This window comes from Capsicum annuum, chromosome 3 (assembly GCF_002878395.1).
Source record: "Capsicum annuum cultivar UCD-10X-F1 chromosome 3, UCD10Xv1.1, whole genome shotgun sequence".
Classification (NCBI taxonomy): Eukaryota; Viridiplantae; Streptophyta; class Magnoliopsida; order Solanales; family Solanaceae; genus Capsicum; species Capsicum annuum.
Window position 1 is genome coordinate 243,918,343 of NC_061113.1, and position 20,593 is coordinate 243,938,935.

The following is a 20,593-nucleotide window of genomic DNA, read 5'->3' on the forward strand; positions in this document are numbered from 1 at the left end:
GTATTACTAATATCACCTTTTTTCAGTAATACAAAAATTTCAACACATGCATTAGCTTGATTAATGACAATATTAAACTAAACAATGTATCAGAACCAATGAAAGCATTGCTAATATACTTCATTCAATATTATTCTTTTACGCTCTACCAAACAGCCCCTAAGAATAGAGAAGGCTCTTAGCTGAAGACATAGAGTGACAAATCTTCTGTGGCTTCTTTTTTTCCCTACAAAAATGTTTTTGATTATAAAAACAGTAACTTGACTACTTTTTTGTAACGCTTCTGGTCTGCATAATTGGAAAGAAAAAAAAAAAAGGAAGAAATTTTCACATTCACATTAAAGATAAACAAAACCATCAATATCAGTGTTCCAAATCTCATCACTAATTTAATAGGAATATGTGTACCCTACTAACAAGAAAACCAAGAACTGAAATAATTAAGCTAATCTAGGGGATTAGGAATTAAGACTAGAAAATTACCCCTAATAAAGCATGAAATATATAGTACTGATTACTAGGGTCTAAACATAAGCATTTCAACCTTGTTTGGTATCTGCATCCTTCTCAGAAAGTTCAAGGACTACTGGACAATGGTCACTCCCATAGAAACCTACCATTGATACAAAATATTAAGCTTTAGATACTCGGCATAAAAGGTGGGAAGATGACATGCATGAAGAAGAAAAATACACAGTTAATGACAATGGCGCGAGCTGCATGTGAATTATTTTTGTACATGTTTCCGATATGTGAAAGATTCTAATATCAGTGAGACTTCAATGCCGCTCCTATCAAAAACAACATACCCTATGTATTCATTCCCACAAGGGGGGGTCTGGGGAGAGTGGAATGTACACAGACTAACTCCTATCTCGTGGAGATAGAGAGGTTGTTTCCAGAAGATCCAGACCCCTATCAGATCATAAGTATATTATCACACAACCAAATACTACTGGTTTATAGAAGGAAGGATGAGATCCTAAAAATGAAAATGAAGTAGTAAAATCTGCTTAGGTGTAACAATTACGCCGATCGTAGAATATTAAATGTTTTTAGGTCCAAATTTACTTCTTTTTGACAATTTCTTGGCAGCCATTAGGTTCATGTATTGTTTCATTTTGAGATTTACGTACCATCCAATTCGATCCCTCGTCCTTGCATCTCGCATGAAACAATCCTGTCTTTCAATTTCTCAGATACAATAAAGTAATCTATTCTCATCCTTTTCCCACGATACCTGCAAGTAATGTTATCATCAGGACCATCAGTTTCTATAGAGGACCAAAGAATAAGAACGAATAACATCATGGTGGTAAAACAAACCACTACTTTTACTAGAGCATGTTTCCATGGGAGCACTTATGAATACGGTACAGTAAATCACTTACTTCCCAACAGGATTTCCCGACCACGAGAAGCCACGTTCCATGTCCGTGTCCTTGTGAAGAAATCTATATGCATCTACTAGCTTTCCTCTGAGAAATAGGAATGTCACGTAACGGTAGTTAACCAGTCAATAGAATGAAATAGATACATGAGACTACACAGCTGCACCTTATGAGTTCCAATTCCATATATCTACTTTAGCGTATTTCAATTACTCACTGTTAAGTAGCTTTGTTTTTGCAACAAGTTTAAGCTTTTCCCCAAGTGATCATTTCTTCTCAAATTAATCTTACATCACATAACCACACAAGATTTTGAACAACATTATGCAATCATGTTAGTTTCATACATGCTTCTAACTTAAGTTGTCCAGCCTCGGGTGTGGGTGATCTAGAGGTCGGATCCTTCATGATCTAATTTTAAGATTTAGGGGCACCGATACAGGTTTCTTCACTGTTTTACTCTTCCTTGCACCTGGATTTGCAACACTTGAGCCGAGGGTCTTACGGAAACAACCTCTCTCTACCTCTCCGAGGTAGTCGCAAGGCCTGTACAAGTTACCCTCCCCAGACCTCACTTGTGGGATTTTACTTGGTATGTTGTTGTTGTTGAGGGTAGGGATACAGGAGCTTTGTCTAAAAATTAAGTTCTATGTCTAAGTTATGAGATACTATATAGAAAATTTACAAGGTATTTCGAGGAGAAAATATCAATCAAGAGGAGAATTTCCGAAGGAGATAAAAGGAAATGGACTGACACAGAAATTTCTACATAAAAGCCGTTCCATGTTCTTCAATCTCACTTTAGCTTTTGTTTTGATTACAAAAATCATAGGTATCTGTCACAAATTTTTCCGTCGATTTTGGTCAAAGTATCCAAAATTGGTTGACCAAATCCAGTACGGATCCCACATCCACATCCACACCAATGTCGTGTTGACATGAGCGCGGCACGAGAAATCTTAATTAGATCATGAATGCCAAAGGGCCTAACCACTAGATCCGCATCCGTATCGGACACCCGCATCCGAGCAACTTAGGTGATAACTGATAACCACTTTCCATAGTTTAAAAAGTGGATTGGTAGAAGCTATTAGCCGTTTCACATAATATCACAACATTCATACTGATAACAAACCATATTTAAGAAATTAAGAAGTATGAATAGATTTACATACTCTTTTAATATGGTACCAAACCTCCTCCTTTCAGCCAGGGTAAATCCAGGTTGACCACAATCCTGCATGATAGCTTAAAGTCAGAATGTTAGACATAACCACAAGATGATTGCAATTTAAATTATCTAGATCCTGCTTTGATCTCATCCAGGACTTACAAGAACATACCCTATAAACTTTGATCCAACATACCAGGAGGAACAGCCAAGTAGGAAAGCAAATTCAGGAAACATATCCAGACTATTAGCACAGCACCACGAAGTAACAATAATTTTTCTTTTTGATAAGGGAACTGGGAACTAACAATAATATTTAAGTTCGCTTCTCTTCTTACAGAAAAACTCTTTCAGACTGGCGGGTGTGTTGTTTTTGCATGTTGTCCTTATGTCCTAACTGTAGCCGCACGATCAATGCCATGAGAAGAAATTTCCTATGGGAGGAAAACTCTAAGAAGAAGAAGAAGATACACCTGGTAAAGTGGGAAGTTTTAATTAACAGTAAGAAGGAAGGAGGTTTGGGCATATGCAACATCAAAACCCAAAATCAGAGCCTACTAAGCAAGTGGAATTGGAGACTTGCCACAGAAGAGAACTCTCTATGGAAGGATGTAATCAAAGACAAGTATGGGTAGAAAAACACCTGGACTACAAACCAGTAAATAATCCATATGGTATTAGTGCATGGAAAACCATCAGGAATTTATGGCCAACTATTCTCAACATATCCCATTTCAAGGTAGGAATTGGAAGAAAATATCCTTCAGGGAAGACAATTGGATAGGCCAATGTCTAATGAAGCTAAGTTATCCTGATATTTACAATCTATGGCAGAATCAACAAGCTAATATGGAAGATATGAGCCTCCTAAATGATTGGGAGGTCGGTAGAATGACAGAGCTCCCTAAATACCTTAGGACAATTCAGATATAGTGAAGACTGCATGGTGTGTTAAAGGGACAGCCAAGGAAGATTCTCAGTAAAGTCAGCTTATAGAGACTTTAACAGATCAAATAACCAGGTGGAATGCTGGCCATGGAAGTAGATATGGAAAGTGAAGATCCTCCCCACCCCCCACCCCCCACCCCCCACCCCCCACCTCCTCACCCCACTCACCACCACAAAGTAAACTGCTTTGTATGGTTACTGGCAGAAGGGCTTGTCCTAACACAGGATAACCTAGCTAGCAGGGGATTTCAACTATGCTCCAGATGTTTTTTATGTGGAGAGAAAACAGAGATAATCAACCATCTCCTTTTCCTCTGTAAATGGACAGACCAGCTATGGAGAATTTTCATTAATCTGAGGCGCATCAAATGGGGTTAACTGATGTTCATATAAGTTGGACCAGAGAAGGAAGGCTATCCGGAGGTGGAGGATTGTCCCAGCATGTATTTGATGGACTTTATGGAAGGAATCAAAGATGCTTTAAAGATAAAGGGAGCTCTATACAGAAGTTAAAGATGAAATGCTTATTTCTTTAATTTTTTTTGGTGTAGCAGAGTATATCTTTGATGTTTTAGATTACATTTAGAAAGCTTTTTAGGTCTTCCTCTTATTAATACTTTTTGGTCAGGGTGACTAAACACCTTCTGTAGTCATCTTGTTTATATATGATACTCTTTATCATCTTCAGAGAAAAAAAAACACGGGCTATTCAAACCGAATATCACAGCTTATATTTCTAGTGGTAATATTGACTTTTTCACAGACATGGGTCCACCGACAACACTACATCAAGCAAGAAGCTGAAGAATTCAGAGCAAGGATTTACATCCCAATGGAAAAAAAAAAAAAAAAAGGAGTCCCAGTCACATGGTTGATGACATCGGGCAGGCTTCAGGAGAAAAAAGGGGATATAGATGCACCGCAATAATGAAGTCTTTGTAGTATTTAGTATATACATGTTGATTAACAATAAGGGAATATTGTTGTCATGACACACGATAGCATATTACCTCTTTGTTCGGTGGAATGTAACCATTGAGCTTGGCTGCACTGAAAAATTCTGGATGACTTACATCAATATCCTCATGACTGCAGGGAAGACATTTGACAAAAAAGGATGAGTATCATAGAAATTTCCTGAACAAGTTTCGAATATATAATATAGTGTAATTTTTTACTGTCAAAATTCAGAAGTAATGAAACTGCAAGTGATCAGAAACATTACGACTTTACAGCTGTGGGGATTTATAACATCAATAAACAACTCATCTTTTGACCAAGACACTAAGAGTATTCATGATCATTTGTTAGCAATCCACGGATCCTCACTTTTTCAAAGATAACATAAAGGGAGACAGAAAGAAAGAGAAAAGGAAAAAAAAAGTAACATAAAAAAGAAATGTGCGGTCAAGTAAAATAAGTACAAAAAAAACACAAAGTAAAGTGAAAAATATAAAAAGTAAACAGAACTGTACCTCACATTAAGATCACCACACCAAATAAGGGGTTTATCTGAAGTTGCAAGAACAAATTCTAGCATTCTTTTGTCCCATTTTCTTCTCCTCGGAAATGAAGATTCCTCCTCTTTCCACCCATTGTTTGGAACGTATGTGTTTAATATTCGGAATGTCTCAAATTCAGCCAAAATAACTCGACCATCTGGTTCATGCTTAGAACCTAAGAATACAAATAATTATCATGATTTTCCCTTTTGAAAAGAATCATTTTAAAGAATAATCATCTACTTATGGGCACCTGTTGCATCAAGCGAAAAGGAAACCTTCTTTGGTTGAAAACACTTTTTGATGAATAATGCAGTTCCAGCATATTTTGAGTCCGAAAGAGACCACCAAACATTATAATTTTTGAATGGTGGACTTGATAAGGCCCGTGTCACCACCTGCATGATGGGAAAATAAACCCCATGAAGAAGCATCACTACCTCATTATCACACAAGAAGTGGACAAATATTTTTATCAATATCAACTAATGGAATCCTGACTGCTACTTAAAAGTTGCAGCAAACAAGTTGAAATGAAATTTTCTAAGGAAACGAACAATTAAGCATTGAATTTAGGATTCTTTGTGATAGTTCAAGATATATATGAATGCTGCATCCAAATCACTTTAGTAACATTACCAGTTTTTCTTCACGTGAAGAGCTGGTATCATCTTTTAACTCTCTTGGGTTCTTAGGTGCGCCTTTGGAACCAGCAGCTGGCATTCTTACTTCCTACCACCAACATACGGTTAGATTGGAACTCATAGCAATTATAAATAATACAAAATAACATCCTCCAAGAATACTGCTGAATTTCAGAACAATGGTTCAAAAGTATATCTCAATAAATAAAAGATGGAAACAGAAAGCGAAGAGAGTGAAAAAAAAAGAAAGAAGTCAGCACGTAACTTAAACCACAAATATGAATTATAACCTGAAGTAAGGATGCAATAATAATCAAAATAAGAGGACAACTAGAAACTTCAAAATTTATTTAATAGTGTTTACAATCAATTTCCAGCATAAAATGATCGACTCAATCCACTTTATCTGTAAAAATGATACCCACGGTTTGAGATCATACAAGTTATTCTTCAAGCCATGTTACCACAAAACAATAATATAGAGTACAACCATGAAAACACTAGTTACATGATAACCCCCCACCCCAAAGACTTAACCAACATGATGTTCCCTCAGAGATGTGAACAACTATAAAAGCTATGCCTCAATCAAAAATTAGTTAGCAAATAAAGATTTAGTCCAGAAATTAAAGATGTCAATTTTCCTCTTGCTAGAGCAGAATCAAGCAGTTAGTTAGAATGAAGGTCGCCTGAATGTTGATGGAAAGGCGTCTTCCACAAGGAAGAGGAGAGATGTACTAAAATGTAGAGGAAAAAAGTAGGTACAAGAAACAAGTCAACTATATCAACTGGTAGACTGCCTCAACCGAATTGATTTAAAAAATCTGCACCAAATTGAAATACTAGCAACTCAATATGAATAAGAAAATAGAAATGTTCATCAATGCCTAACCATAGTCAGGTTGGCTAGTCCTCAATGCTTCATTTATTTTCTTCATTACCCCTTTCAACAAGGGTAAAGAATAAAATGCATCAACTAGACTGTAAGGTTATCAGTGACAATGACCCTACAAGTTTGAGGACCAGAGTTCTTCTGGGAAGAGGAACACATTTAAGTAAAGCATCAAAACTCTTGCTGATTCAGTGGTTACAGCATCTGGAAGAAATCAGCACAAGTTCATCACAACGATGAAGTACCGCCGCAAATATTTTACTTATCTACATGACAACGGACAAGCAACTTCAGCAGTTTGCTGGCATTTACTAACTAGTTAAAATATGTGACCTGTCACACATACTCCTCCCATGGTGTTATCATTTTGCTTCCAAAGCTTTTTTCTTTCATATGGTCAAAACCAGAAAACACTTCAACTTAAGTTCAATTCCCCTCCTCAGCATTCACTTGTTGCTGATCATAAAGCAGTGTATGAAAGAAAGAAAATTAGCCCCCTTATACCCAACTTGATTTTCTTAGCACCCCTTTACACAACTTGATAAAAATTAGACTAAATTTGTTATTTCTTAGCACCCCTTTACACTACTTAGATTAAAAAATCAAAAATTTCTTAACCCTTCCCCCCCAGGCCCCACCCCCGGGATAAATACAAGATTTTTGAACAAGGGCAACATTCAGAATTTACAATGTCAAAGCTATTAGACCACCATAAAATGAACACTTAGCAAGCATAAAATAAAGGGATAATTGAAGAACCTGTATGGCAATGACATCAGGGTCAAGATTCTCAATGAATTCAGTGAACTCAGTCCAGTTGTTCTTGATCCTAAGAAGAAAGCTATTAGCATTCCATGTCAAGAACTTCGTTGGCTCTTTCTTGTTGTCACTAGCAGTCTCAGAAATCGTTTGTGTTGTCGTTGTTTGTTCACCATCTTTGTCTGAAGAAGAGACACAAGAAATGGTGGGTTTCTTGAAAGATCCATCTTTTTCAATTGGTTGGAAAAATCGCTTCATGCTTTTGTGTTTTTCTTCTTCTTGAGGACACTGATGAACAGTAAAGTCCGAGGAACGAGCGCTTACAAAAAGGAGAGCTCGGAGTATTATTATTATTATTATTTTTTTTAATTAATTCAAACTGTGAATGATAATTTCCATACTACCATTATCCAAGATATTGAAGCCTAATTTCTCAAATGTATTTATTCCGTCGAAATTTTTTTCTCATCAATTTCTCTCATCTATCTTTTAAAATATTGGGATTATGCATTTTTGTAAGTTCTTATGAAGATCTTTATATAATTTAATTATTTCACTTTTATTTCAAAAGAAATTAAAATTCTATATATTAATTTATATTAGTTTAATTTTATATTTTAAATCGTCTTACGTAAACTAATGTTTGAAATAGTAATTTTGAATACATAAAGAAAATTGAAAATGATTATCAAAAGAAGAGAAGTAGATGGAGGACGACATTTATATGATACAGATTAGAGACTCAGATATAACAAATTTGCCCAAGCTTTATGAAACTTTAATTGCTCAAATCTTTAACAAAAAGAAACACTTGTTTTTAAGAATGTCTGCATTTGAGATATCAACTCTTTTATTTATATTAGTGCTAGCGTAATCAGTTGTCCTTTTTTTCTTGATGCTTTTCATAGCTGCCCAATGATCCTTTTAAGACACCAAATTCATAAGGGTATTTGCTAAACAAAGGTTTGACGAACGCAAACTAATGCAATCGAGAAGTACTTCCCAATCAATAAAACAATTGTTATACATGTATGTATCTTAGAGTTCAAAAATCACTTCCCATATATTTTGTGCATTCACTTTGTTTCCCTCCATTTCAATTTTCAATTTTTTTTTATCGAATTGAGTTTTTATTGACATTAAAAACTACTACTACTAAATAACTGTTATCATTTTTCTCACTCTTTGAATTTTTATATTACTAACACGAAGTCTTGCAATCTTCGATCTTGTTAACAAATACGTAGTCTTAGCATGTATTTTGTTGATAAGGATAAAATAGGATTAAAGAAAATTATATAAAGGTATAGTTGGAAATGAAAAATGAAAATCATGACACACCATCAATTTGGTGGTTCAATAAATTGCTTCATTCCATGGTTATCAAATCATGGAATTGTAACATACCATACCACCACTTTTAGAAAATCATGAAAACAAATATGGTTCCCATGGTAACCATATCATACCATACCATGAAAACCACCATCCAAACAGGCGGTAGGTGTGATGTAATTTCTCATTTTTCAAATAAATATTATAATCTGTTACTGTGAATTTGATTTTCCTCATTTTCTCTCTTTTAGTTTACCTTTCCTCTTATTTATTCTCAACCTTTTTGGTGTATTTTATTATTTTTTAATATGTCGCTTCAAAAATTTTACTAGTTATTATCCAACTCTAATGCAAGGTAAGAGTTGCCAACATGGAGCTAGGAGAAAAACAAATTTATACCATAAACTCGTATGATCGTATTCTTTTTCTAATTTCACGTATAGCAAGAGCTTTTGTACACTAGAATATCCTTTAACCCTTTTTAATATTACATGTCAGGAATATTGTGGACATTTAAAATCTATTGGGATCTCATCATTTTGCAAACTCAAATGACAACGAGGGTATTTGGATTGTGAACTTTTAAAGTAGCTTATTTAATCACCTTACCATCAATGATTTTATGGTAAAAAATCAATGAAATGTCTAATGTCCTCAAATTTTCCTGATCTTTATCCTTATTACAAGTCCTTTACCATCAATGATTTTATGGTAAACAATTTAATGAAATGTGCTAATGTCCTCAAATTTCCCCTGATCATTAATCATAATCCTTACTGTAATGTCTGTTTGAAAGCTGCAAATACTAGTAATAAGTTTTAACACTTCTAATCTACCACCTCCCTCCAGTCCCAAAAGAAAAGGAAAACTCTTTCACAATGTGTTTCAAGACGAATTTTTAGGCTGTTTATCAGAGAAGGCATCAAGAGATAAAATGACATTAGGCTTTTGTAGTAGTCATTGAGGAGATACAATACATGAACTGATGTGTGGTGAGTGAGCACAACATTCCATAAACAAGGGCAGTGCCTGATGGACTAACTGACATATTGTTTCTCAACAAGGCTTCCGCAAAATGCCAAGTCAAACCGTTCCTCTGGAGGATCTCCGATGCAATCAAAAACTGCATCTGCATTTGAGAAATTCTCATCGGCTGTGTACCTGAGGCAGTAATATATAAGCTAAAGTTAACATTGAATTAACAAGAACATGCAGCAAAATTCATGACAGGCTAAATGGTCTGCAATAATTGGTAAAAGAACAAGTGATCTGACATTGGTGAAAGAGAAAGTTGCAAAGACAAAAGATGATAGCTACTTGTTAGAAGGAAATCACAGTCTGAAAAACGGTAACTAACAAAGAGAATGCGTACCGCTCCTAATACACTATGGGAAGTCCTTCAAAAACAATGACTAGTCTGTAAAACACTTACTAACAAGAGAATGCATCCCACTCCTAATACACTATAGGAGGTCCTTCAAAAACAATCGCTTAACAGTATCTCTCTATGATAAGCCAATCGTATTATTCTTAATACTTAATAGATGCTGACCTCAGACCGAAATTTGTTTTAATGAAAAGAAACCATCAACTAAGACCACCCTCGTTATTTTGGCTGTATTGATTATGCATGTCCTTCCCTTCCATCTCCACCATTTTACTAGAGTAGACTATTTTAACTGATCTAGTGTAAACAGAAAGCAACTAAAGCAAACCTCTTGTGCATCTAACAACTGACATCTATCTAAAATGGAGCCTCATGTATAGAGCTAAATATCAGTCTTTAGACATAATTAGACGTGTAAAAGTACTTTTCAGTATATACAGTAAAAGTCTGAAAACTTGCCACCTCCACCATGTTCACCTAAGTGCTTAGACTAGTCAATAATTTCTTTGAAGGAAATATCCTAAGGGACGACAATTCAGGTTCGCAATGTCAAGCAATGGAAACCATTGGCTTCCAATCATACATATTTTACTTTTTGGTTGAGTTTCAAGGACACCAGTAGTTTTATGAAAAGCTGTCCATTTGATTATGAAGTTCACTAGTCAGGTTATAATTTAACAAGATGTCTCACCGAGATAGAATTTCTGAAACAGTAAAAGAATACCTGTTAACAATTGCTGAAATAGACAGAACCGGAAAATGCACCAGGGAGAGAGACAGAAGTGGTTGGTTCAAGTAAAGAGCAACTTACCCACTTTTTGTCACAACGCACTTCATTCCAGATGCTTTGGCAGCTGCAAGACCTATGCCACTATCTTCTACGACAACGCAACTGCTGACCATAAAGGGCAAAGTTTAGCAGTCAGAAAGAAAATGTCAAAAGTAGTAAGTAAATAGTAAAGGCATCCATGATAGAATAAAATTATTTACTATCTGCTTCAGTAAATAATTTCCTAATTCCAGTATAAATTTTCTGTGTACAGTAGTACCTTGAAGGATCAACCCCAAGGGTGCTGGCTGCTAACAAGTAAATGGCCTGCCGGGAAGAAAGTATATGGTGTTAAACATTTAAAGACTTATCTCACTGCTATGACAGTACTGAGAGAACATATCTCCTCAAATTGAAGTTCTATTGCAACTTGCTGAAGAGAAAGCCACACAGTTCATACATTTAAAACATCTATACACAAAAGTTCATAGATTTTCTTTGTACAGTAATGGATATCGGAGAGGAAAAGAAGTGTAGAGAAGGTTATAGGAACAGATTCCAAATTTCAGATCATGCAGAGACAACGCTCTAGTTCCTGATCTAAGCAAATGAATTTGTCTTAGCTACAACTGCATTGAACAGAAATTGAGGGATAAGATAGATACCGGATCAGGCTTCTTGCGAGGAACCACATCACCTGCATATATCTGGATCTGTTCCGCTCGCTCTGGTCCCAACAAGCATGACACTATGGCTGAGACCTAAATAAACAGCAGATTTAATTCAACTTATGATCACAAAACACTATCTTAGTATGGTGAAGACAAATAATCATGCCAGTGCACTATTTTTTTAATTTCTCCCAACAAATGAGCAACTCCAGATAGAAAACTAGAGGTCATCATCTAGTGCAGCAACCAATTCAATAGGAGCAAAAGGAAAATCTAACACTTCTAAACTCTAATATCAGATGAATTGTCTAGGAGTAGATCTCTTCCAATTTTTTTTAGTGTCAATAACTTCCCATATCTTTTTGTAGGTCCAAGAAACTACATCGTCAATCAAAGAGGCGAATTATAGGCTAAATACACATGAAAAGGTGAAATAATCAAATATAGGCATGATGATTTCGTCATGGTTATAATTAGGATAAACTAGTAAGCTCCGTACAGGCTACAAAAAGTTTTGAGCATATACACAATTAATAGCAGAAAATTGTGAAAAGACTCGACATTGGCACTTAACACTAACACTTGAGAACCTGATTACTCATACCGCCTTTTCATTGGAAGTGCTGCACACTGCAACTTTCACTCCATTACCCAGAGCCTGATCAATCAACCTGTAACATTTAGTTCAAAACCTTATTATATGGAGAATAACAATCTTAAGGGAAATCTATCTTGACTCTTGAAATTTCGCCAATATATATACGGTCCTATAGATCTATTGACGGTGAGTTTTTCATATAAAGATTCTATTGAAGGTAGTGACTGATTCTGATTATTATTTTATAACAATATCAAATACAACCGATACAAGAGTGTTCAACCCTGAAAACCTCGGTGACTAGACCCAAGAGAGAACTGAGTTATCATATCCTTGAAAAGTTGTATTAAGTGCTCAAAACAATAAGTAGAAAAGCATATCATCTTGGGTCAGGACTGCATAAGAATATGTTCATATCAAATGTAAATGAAACTAATTAACTACATATGTGCTTAGTTCTGGATTACTGAACCTCCAGCCTCTAGAACACAGTGTTACTCCTCATAGAAAGAACAGTATTGTAGCAGGAGAAAAGCACATTAAAGCAGACCAATTTCCTCAATTAGTTTCTTTGGCGGTTAAGTGAGAAAACATGGATTTCAACAACTTGGACTTACTTCACTCTTAAAATAGGCAAGAAATAGTATGTCCACACTTTATTCCTAACGTCAACGCCTCTGGTGGAACAATTTATTATGGCTGAGTCTCTAAGAACCTTGTACATATACAAATGACATAAATAAAGGATGAAATGCTAAAGATAGAAATGTAAATATTCTCTTTTTATGTCGAAACATAAAATAGACATATGCAATCAATATCAACGTAGAAACATATATTTCCACAATGAGAAAAGGAAAACAAATAGCTTACTTTTCAACACCTGGACGAAGTGGTAGCAATTTCTTCTCAATGAGAGCCATGAACAATTCGGTCTTTCGCTTGTGAAGTCCTGCAATAAACTCCTTTCTTTCTTCTTCAGTTTTTGGTGCATTTTCTGGCCAACCTACTTTGTTAAAGTAGGCTGTCATCCTAAAATATCCAAACCAACAACAATAACAATAACAACAATTCAAGTTTAAACTATGAATTGGTAACATTTCTCATCTTTGTACACAAAATAACTTTACCTTTCTTTTCCACCTCCAATCTTGAGCAACTCTCCATACAAATCGACATCCCAAGTTACACCCAATTCTTTCTGTATATCATTGAAAATAACGCATTTAAATTTTATGATTAAAGTACTATCAACTCAAAATTTAAAGGGAAAATGCCTTATTTTAGGTGCTTTAAGCCATGGCTTTGAAGCAGTTTTGTATTGTTTGGGTAAAATTAAAAAATGTTTTAAAGCACTTATTTTTACTAAGGTAAAATAACAAAAATAAGCCCAAACTATAAGTTAGAAATGTTACTTATGACTTTTGACTTATAAGTCATAAGTTATAAGCCCATCCAAACATGCTCTAAATAAACAATTCTCTTGAACAATCCGAACTCTGTAAAATACCTATGGATCATTAAATTAGAAATTCTACATGAGTTCAGTCATTCAATAATGTATAAACATACAACCAGGGTCATCAAATTTTGTATTGGTCTTATTAAAATATTATTGAATAGGTACAAATTAATACTGCTTCCGTCCAATTTTAGGAACTAAAAGTGATAAAAGTAAAATAGAACCCAAACTAGAATCCCGAACCTATAAGCTTCAATAAATTGATGGGAGTTTATAAAAGTGTGGTGTACCTCAGCAAAAGTGTCATTGAAGGAAATACGATGACCATCTTTCTCCGTATCGACAAGTACACCATCGCAGTCGAATAACAGTGCCTTTGGTAGGACCGAAGGCGAAGAGGAACAGGTCACTACTCCACTATAACGCCTGCTCGTCTTGCTGCGAAGAGTAGCTGATTTATTTCTCTGAACTGAACAAGAAATCGCTGCTGACGATGACGATAAGAGGGAGCTGTTGGGATTGGGTAACGTGACTGTAGATGGTAGTGTTGAAGCAGCTTTTCTTTGTGATGAAAAAATGGTTGGAGAAGAAGAAACAACTCTCAAAGCCATTGCAACTGTTTCTGCCACTCAAATTTGTTAGCTTTTTCATTTGGTTGGAAAATAACGGTTTTCCAACCATGCCTTCTTTATCCGCCCCCCATGGCCCACCTCCATTATGAAATTGAAATTTTTAAAATTATATCTAAATTTTAATTGTTTAGTAACTACTCCCTCCGTCCCATTTTACCCGTCCCAAATTGACTAAGTTGATGTCCCATTTTACTTATCAAGATAAGACAATTTTTTTTTTTCATGTTTTACCCTTTGCATTAATTACTTTTCTTTAAATTAAAATGTAAACATCTTTTAATAGAGGTACTTTGATAAACTAGCCATGTTATTTATTATTTTTCTTAATTGTTGTGCCATCCCAATTTGGGACAAGTAAAATAGGACAGAGGGAGTAATTACATACTAATCATCAGAGGCAGACCTAGACTAGGGGTGCACGTGCACCCGCTAGCCTCAAGAAAAATTCTGTATATATAGTGTGTATAGCTGTATATATATCAGGAAATTTAAAAAAGAATGACCTAGTTTGACTTGACACGAAGTTTAAGAAAATAAAGAAGACTTTTGATCTTGTGGTCTTAAATTAAAGATATGTCAAATGTACCAAAATGCCCTTCAATCTTGTGGTCTTAAACATGCCACATGGAAAGTTAAAATTATAAAGTTGCTAAAACAGAAAAGGGATCATTCTTTTTTAAACAAACTAAAATAGAAAGTAGATCATTCTTTTTTAAAACAGATGGTGTAATAGATTGTGTTGGAGAGATGGTTAAAGTTGTTGCCTAAAACCTCCTTTTGGGGGTGGGATGACTTACGTTCGAAACCCACCAACAACAATTGTTTTATTGCTCTTTTTTTTCAAATAGTTTTTTCTGCAGCATTATTGTTATTTTCTCTCCCCCCCCCCCCCCCCCCCCAAACAACATTGACTATCTATATAGAGAGACACACATTATTTATGTATTTTAATTTTACTCCAAAAATACAAGCTTTCCTCACACTTTAAAAGGTAGATTTTCCCTATCTTATATATAGAATGTTTATTTTATTTTTATCTTTTAATCATTTGCTTATTTTTTATTTTAAAATTAGCAATTTAAAGTTTGAAATAGGTTTAATTTTAACGTTTTCTCGTGGCAACCATCTAGCAAACAAATCTCTCGGATTTTCTATTTTCCAAAAACTTTGTATTATTGTTGAAATTATATAAGTGCATTGAATTTGTTATGATCCGGACAGAGTAAGCAAACCACAAGTAAAAGAAAATAAGAACAACACACAGATTTACGTGAAAAATCTTGCGGAAAAAACCACGGGTAGAGACGAAGGAGGTTTCACTATAATGGAGATAGAGTACAATGTGGAGAGGGTTGAATTTTCTGAATGCCCAAAACAACCCACTAAATGCACTTATATAATATGTGCATACAAATAAGTCCTAGGTCCAAAAACATAAAGGTCCATATCGGGCCTGTTGGCCCGATCCCTACGCTACCATCATAGACCCCATTGAAAATCACCAACATAGGTCGCACCGCAAAACTTTTTGGGCCGGATCAACAAAATTCGGGTCACAAGTCTAACAATCTCCACCTTGACATGAATTCTAATTCAGAATTCAAATCCATTTCAAGACAAACTCTCCACCTCTTCCATAAAAGCTCCTAAGGGCACATCTTAACAGCTAACACTAACCAAGTTCAAGCAATGCTCAAACTTGGCACTTGGTAGTATCTTGGTCATCATATCAGCAGGATTATCATGAGTACTAATCTTGCTCACCACAATATCACCACGAGCAACAATTTCACGCACAAAATGATACCGAACATCGATGTGCTTTGTCCTCTCGTGAAACATCTGATCTTTCGTAAGGAAGATAACACTCTGACTAGGGATGGGCATGAAATACCAAAAACTGAATTACCGTACCGAACCAAAAAATTTAGTAATTGGTATTCGGTAATTTGGTATTTGGAAGTAAAATTTTAAAATTACGGTATTTGGGTTCAGAATTGGTAAAAAATATTACTACCATTTGGTTTTTGGTATTTTCCGAATATCCAATAATAGTTAAGTGACCCATAGGCCACATACCTAGTCCACACTCCAAAGGCCACATACGTGTGTGAATATTGCTCAAGCAAACTTTGAACTATTAAACATAGACATAAAGTAGACTCTTAACTTTACACAATAGACTTCCTCGCAACCAACATATGACAACTTTTGACGAAAAAATCACGCTAAGAATGAAAATCAGGGCGTGGGAGGGAACAACAGAAAAGAAGTCTTCATGACATGATACATAACACCATTGCTGGCTGCACTTGCCCAACTCTAATATTCCTAACATGGGTCGGAATATGACTTTAATCAAGGGAACTTGGTCAAGCCTTCTTAATCCTTGTGTTCACATGTTAACAGCAGATGAAAATTATCGAAAAATTCAGAACTTGGCAGACAACATAACATATATTGCTCTCCATCATATTTATAAGAAGTAATATTATGACTTTGCATCATATTTACATCCAGTTCGTTACATTCAGTTCGTGTTACATCCAGTTTGATGTAAATGTTATTCGTGTTATATCCAGTTCTCCTCTTCTTGGAGTTGGATCAAACTACAATAACATAGGTTTTAAGGTGTTTCAGTAATTGAGCCACACATATCAACGTGTACAAGACCAAATAAAATTGATTTTTTCTAGTGTAAAACTGTGTATTCAGAGGTGTAAAACTATCAAACAAAATTGAATTTTTCTCAAAACGTTGGTTGGAAATCACCACTATTATCACCAAATAGGATCACTATAAGCATGTCCAACTTTAATATGGTAATACCGAATTCCGTACAAAACCAAAATTTAATTTACTAATTACCGAACTGAAGTTTAATGGTATGGTATTTGGTATCTACTTTTATTTACCGATTATCGAATTATCGAACCCGAATTATGAAAATATCGAACGTCACCCCTAACTCTGACTGTCGCAAAAAATTATAGTAATCTGTAAGTCTTTTCTAAGTTCACCGAATAGACCCTTCAACCAAATAGCTTCCTTGAAAACCTCTGTAATAGCCATATACTCCGCCTCAGTGGTTGACAAAGCAACCGTAGTCTGTAAGGTAGCTTTCCAACTAATAGCACAACCACCAATGGTGAAAACATAGCCTGCAAGGGACCTCCTTTTATCATGATCTCCTGCAAAATCAGAATCAACATACCCGATTACTTCATCTCTATTTCTCCCAAACTGCAAACAAACATTAGCAGATCCATGCAAGTATTTGAAAATCCACTGAACTGTTTTCCAATGTTCTTTGCCAGTATTTGCCATATATCTGCTAACTGCATTGATGGTATAAGATAAATCTGGTCGGGGACATACCGTTGCATACATAAGAGATCTGACGGCGCTAGAGTATGGAACTCGAGACATATAGTCACGCTTATCATCTATCTTTGGAGATAAAGTGGCCAAGAGTTTGAAATGAGCTGTCAATGGAGTACTAACAGGCGTGACATTTTGCATATTGAACCTGTGAAACACTTTTTCAATATATCCTTTCTGACTCAAGTATAACTTACTATTCTTTCTACCCTTCAGAATCTCCATGCCAAGAATCTTTTTTGCTGCTCCTAGATCCTTCATATCAAACTCCTTACTGAGTTAGGCTTTGACTTTTATTATCTTTCTCATATCCTATGCTGCAATTAACATATCATCAACATACAAGAGGAGATACACAAATGAATCATTACTTACCTCCTCAAAGTAGACACAACTATCATAACTACTCCTCCGAAACATATGAGAGGTCATAAAAGAGTCAAACCTCTTATACCACTGCCTGGGAGACTGTTTTAAGCCATAAAGAGACTTTTTCAGCAAACATACATAGTCCTTCTTTCTTGAGACTACAAAACCCTCTGGTTTCTGCATATAGATGTCCTCCTCAAGTTCTCCATGTTAGAATGCAATTTTGACATCCAAATGCTCAAGCTCAAGATAATGCATGGCCACAATACCCAGCAAGGCTCGAATCAAACTATGCTTTACAACTGGAGAAAACATATCTGTGAAGTTAACACCTGGAACCTGACTGTAACCTTTAGCAACTAGTCTTGCTTTGTACCTAGCATCTTTAACTCTCGATATTCTTTCTTTCCTTTTAAATACCCAATTGCAACGGACAACTTTCTTATCTTTAGGCAATATCACCAGATCCCATGTGCCATTCTTATGAAGTGATTCCATCTCTTCCTATATAACAACCATCTATCGACCGGAATTATCACAACTAACTGCCTCTGAGTAAGAAGAAGGATCTTTACCGAAATTAATACCTTCTGGTACACTCAATGTATAAGCAACCAAATCAGCTTCAACATACTTCTGAGGAGGTCTAATATCTCTTCTAGGCTTGTCTTTAGTAATAGAATATTATGGCGCCATTGATGGTGAAGAAGAAATAGTATCACTCTGTATCTCTGGGCTAGACTGAGAAGTAAGCACTGGTGTAGACTCTGCTCCAATCTGCAATTCAATATGGGTGCTTGACTTTTGCTGATTTATGTTACTAAGCTCATCTGGAGGCGAAACACTAGATTCGAAGGGAGCCCGAAGCATGACAGATTCATCAAACACAACATCCTTACTAATTATAGCCTTTCTGCTATTTGGATACCAAAGCTTATTACCTTTAACACCAGGCTTATAAACCATAAATAAGCACTTGACAGATATAGGTTCTAACTTTCCATTATCAACATCAGCATATGCAGGACATTCAAATATCCTCAAATTAGAATAACTAGCAGGAGTACCAAACCATACCTCTTGTGGAGTCTTTTTATCAATAGTGACTGAGGGAGAAAGGTTAATAAGAAGACAATCTGTGGAAGCAGCTTCAGCCCAAAAAGACTTGGGTAAACCAGCATTAGAGAGCATACAATGCACCTTCTCTATTATAGTCCTATTCATTCGTTCGGTCACACCATTCTACTGCGGAGTATGACGAACTTTCAAGTGTCTTACAATTTCTTCTAACTTGCATAAACATTAAATTCAGTAGAACAGAACTCTAAACCATTATCTATCCGAAGGCATTTTACTTGCTTCCCTGTCTACTTTTTAATTATAGTCTTTCATTTCTTGAAAGTAGGCAACACATCATTCTTTTACTTCAGAAAGAAAACCCAAACTTTTCTAAAATAGTCATCAATAATAGCCAACAAGTAATTAGCGCCTCCTCTAGAAGGTACTCTAGCAGGACCCCAGAGATCAGAATGAATGTAATCAAGTATGCCCTTAGTTGAGTGGATGCCTATAGTGAATCTGACTCTCTTTTGCTTCTCGAAAATGCAGTGCTCACAGAACTCCAATTTGGTAATACTCTGCCCATCAAGAGGTCCTCTCCTGCTTAGTTCAGCCATCCTGTTTTCACTCATATGCCCCAGGCTCATATGCCAAATTTTAGCAACGTTACTTTCTGATAGAAAGAAGGTAGAAACAGCTGCATCACCTGTAACAGTAGAGCCTTGCAGAACATATAAATTTGTAGACTTTCTCTGTCCCTTCATCATAACAAGAGCACCTTTAGTAACCTTCACCAGTGTACCTATAACTGTTCAAATCAAAGGTACTCAAGGAAATAAGATTTCTCTTTAGGTCTGGGACATACTACACATCACCAAGTGTTCTCACAACCCCATCAAATATCTTGATCCTAATTGTTCCAATACCAGCTATCTTATAAGGTGTGTATTTTCCATCAGCACAACACCTTTAGAGACTATTTTATATGTTGCAAACCAATTCCGATTACGACACATATGAAACATACAAGCTGAATCAAGAATCTAATCCTCACAGGGTTTTGAGTTACCATAAAAAAACCAAGATTTCTCCATCACTATCGCCATCTTCAATAAAATTGGCTTCACCGAACTTCTCTAGTTGGTTTCCTTTTGGTTTTGGAGCTTCTCTTTTCTCTCTATTCTGTTACCTCCAACACTCGAATTTGATATGACCCTTCTTCTTACAGTAATTATAAGTTTTGTTTCTATTTTTGGATTTTGACCTATTCTTATCATTACCCCCAGAATTCCTCTCACGAGTCATTTCTCCTCGAATAATGAGGCCATCTCCTTGAGTCTTTAACCCATTCACAAGATGCTTCATCTTCTCCTTAGAGAACAACACATCATAGACTTCATCAATCGTCAGGGTATCAAGACTATATAAAATAGTATCCCTAAAGGTCGTGTATGATACAAGCAGCGAACACAACAAAACTAACCCTAGATCTTCCTCATTGTACTTAACCTCCAGAGTCTCTCAATCATAGATGATTTTCTTAAATACAGATTGGTGATCCTCCAAGGACGCATCCTGTCAAGCCCCAAAATCCCATCAGGCCGGACTGGCACCCGAAGCCGA

At 35.7% G+C, this 20,593-nt stretch overlaps 2 protein-coding genes across 2 annotated transcripts; both read right to left on the bottom strand.

Annotated features, from left to right (window-relative positions):
* On the bottom strand, positions 1–7,783 carry LOC107862641 (DNA-(apurinic or apyrimidinic site) endonuclease). The gene is made up of 10 exons (XM_016708273.2): positions 7,308–7,783; positions 5,652–5,744; positions 5,266–5,410; positions 4,986–5,187; positions 4,521–4,599; positions 2,567–2,628; positions 1,392–1,478; positions 1,137–1,240; positions 545–613; positions 1–226 (listed from the first exon to the last, which is right to left on the bottom strand). Exons 1-10 carry the CDS (start codon positions 7,563–7,565, stop codon positions 111–113), a joined length of 1,215 nt encoding a protein of 404 aa, XP_016563759.1. The 5' UTR covers positions 7,566–7,783; the 3' UTR covers positions 1–110.
* A 1,596-nt stretch (positions 7,784–9,379) lies between these two features.
* Positions 9,380–14,249, bottom strand: LOC107862640 (CBBY-like protein). Its single transcript, XM_016708272.2, has 8 exons — positions 13,820–14,249; positions 13,198–13,268; positions 12,941–13,099; positions 12,074–12,140; positions 11,464–11,559; positions 11,079–11,125; positions 10,841–10,921; positions 9,380–9,803 (listed from the first exon to the last, which is right to left on the bottom strand). Exons 1-8 carry the CDS (start codon positions 14,138–14,140, stop codon positions 9,680–9,682), a joined length of 966 nt encoding a protein of 321 aa, XP_016563758.1. The 5' UTR covers positions 14,141–14,249; the 3' UTR covers positions 9,380–9,679.
* Between the last annotated feature and the right edge of the window lie 6,344 nt (positions 14,250–20,593).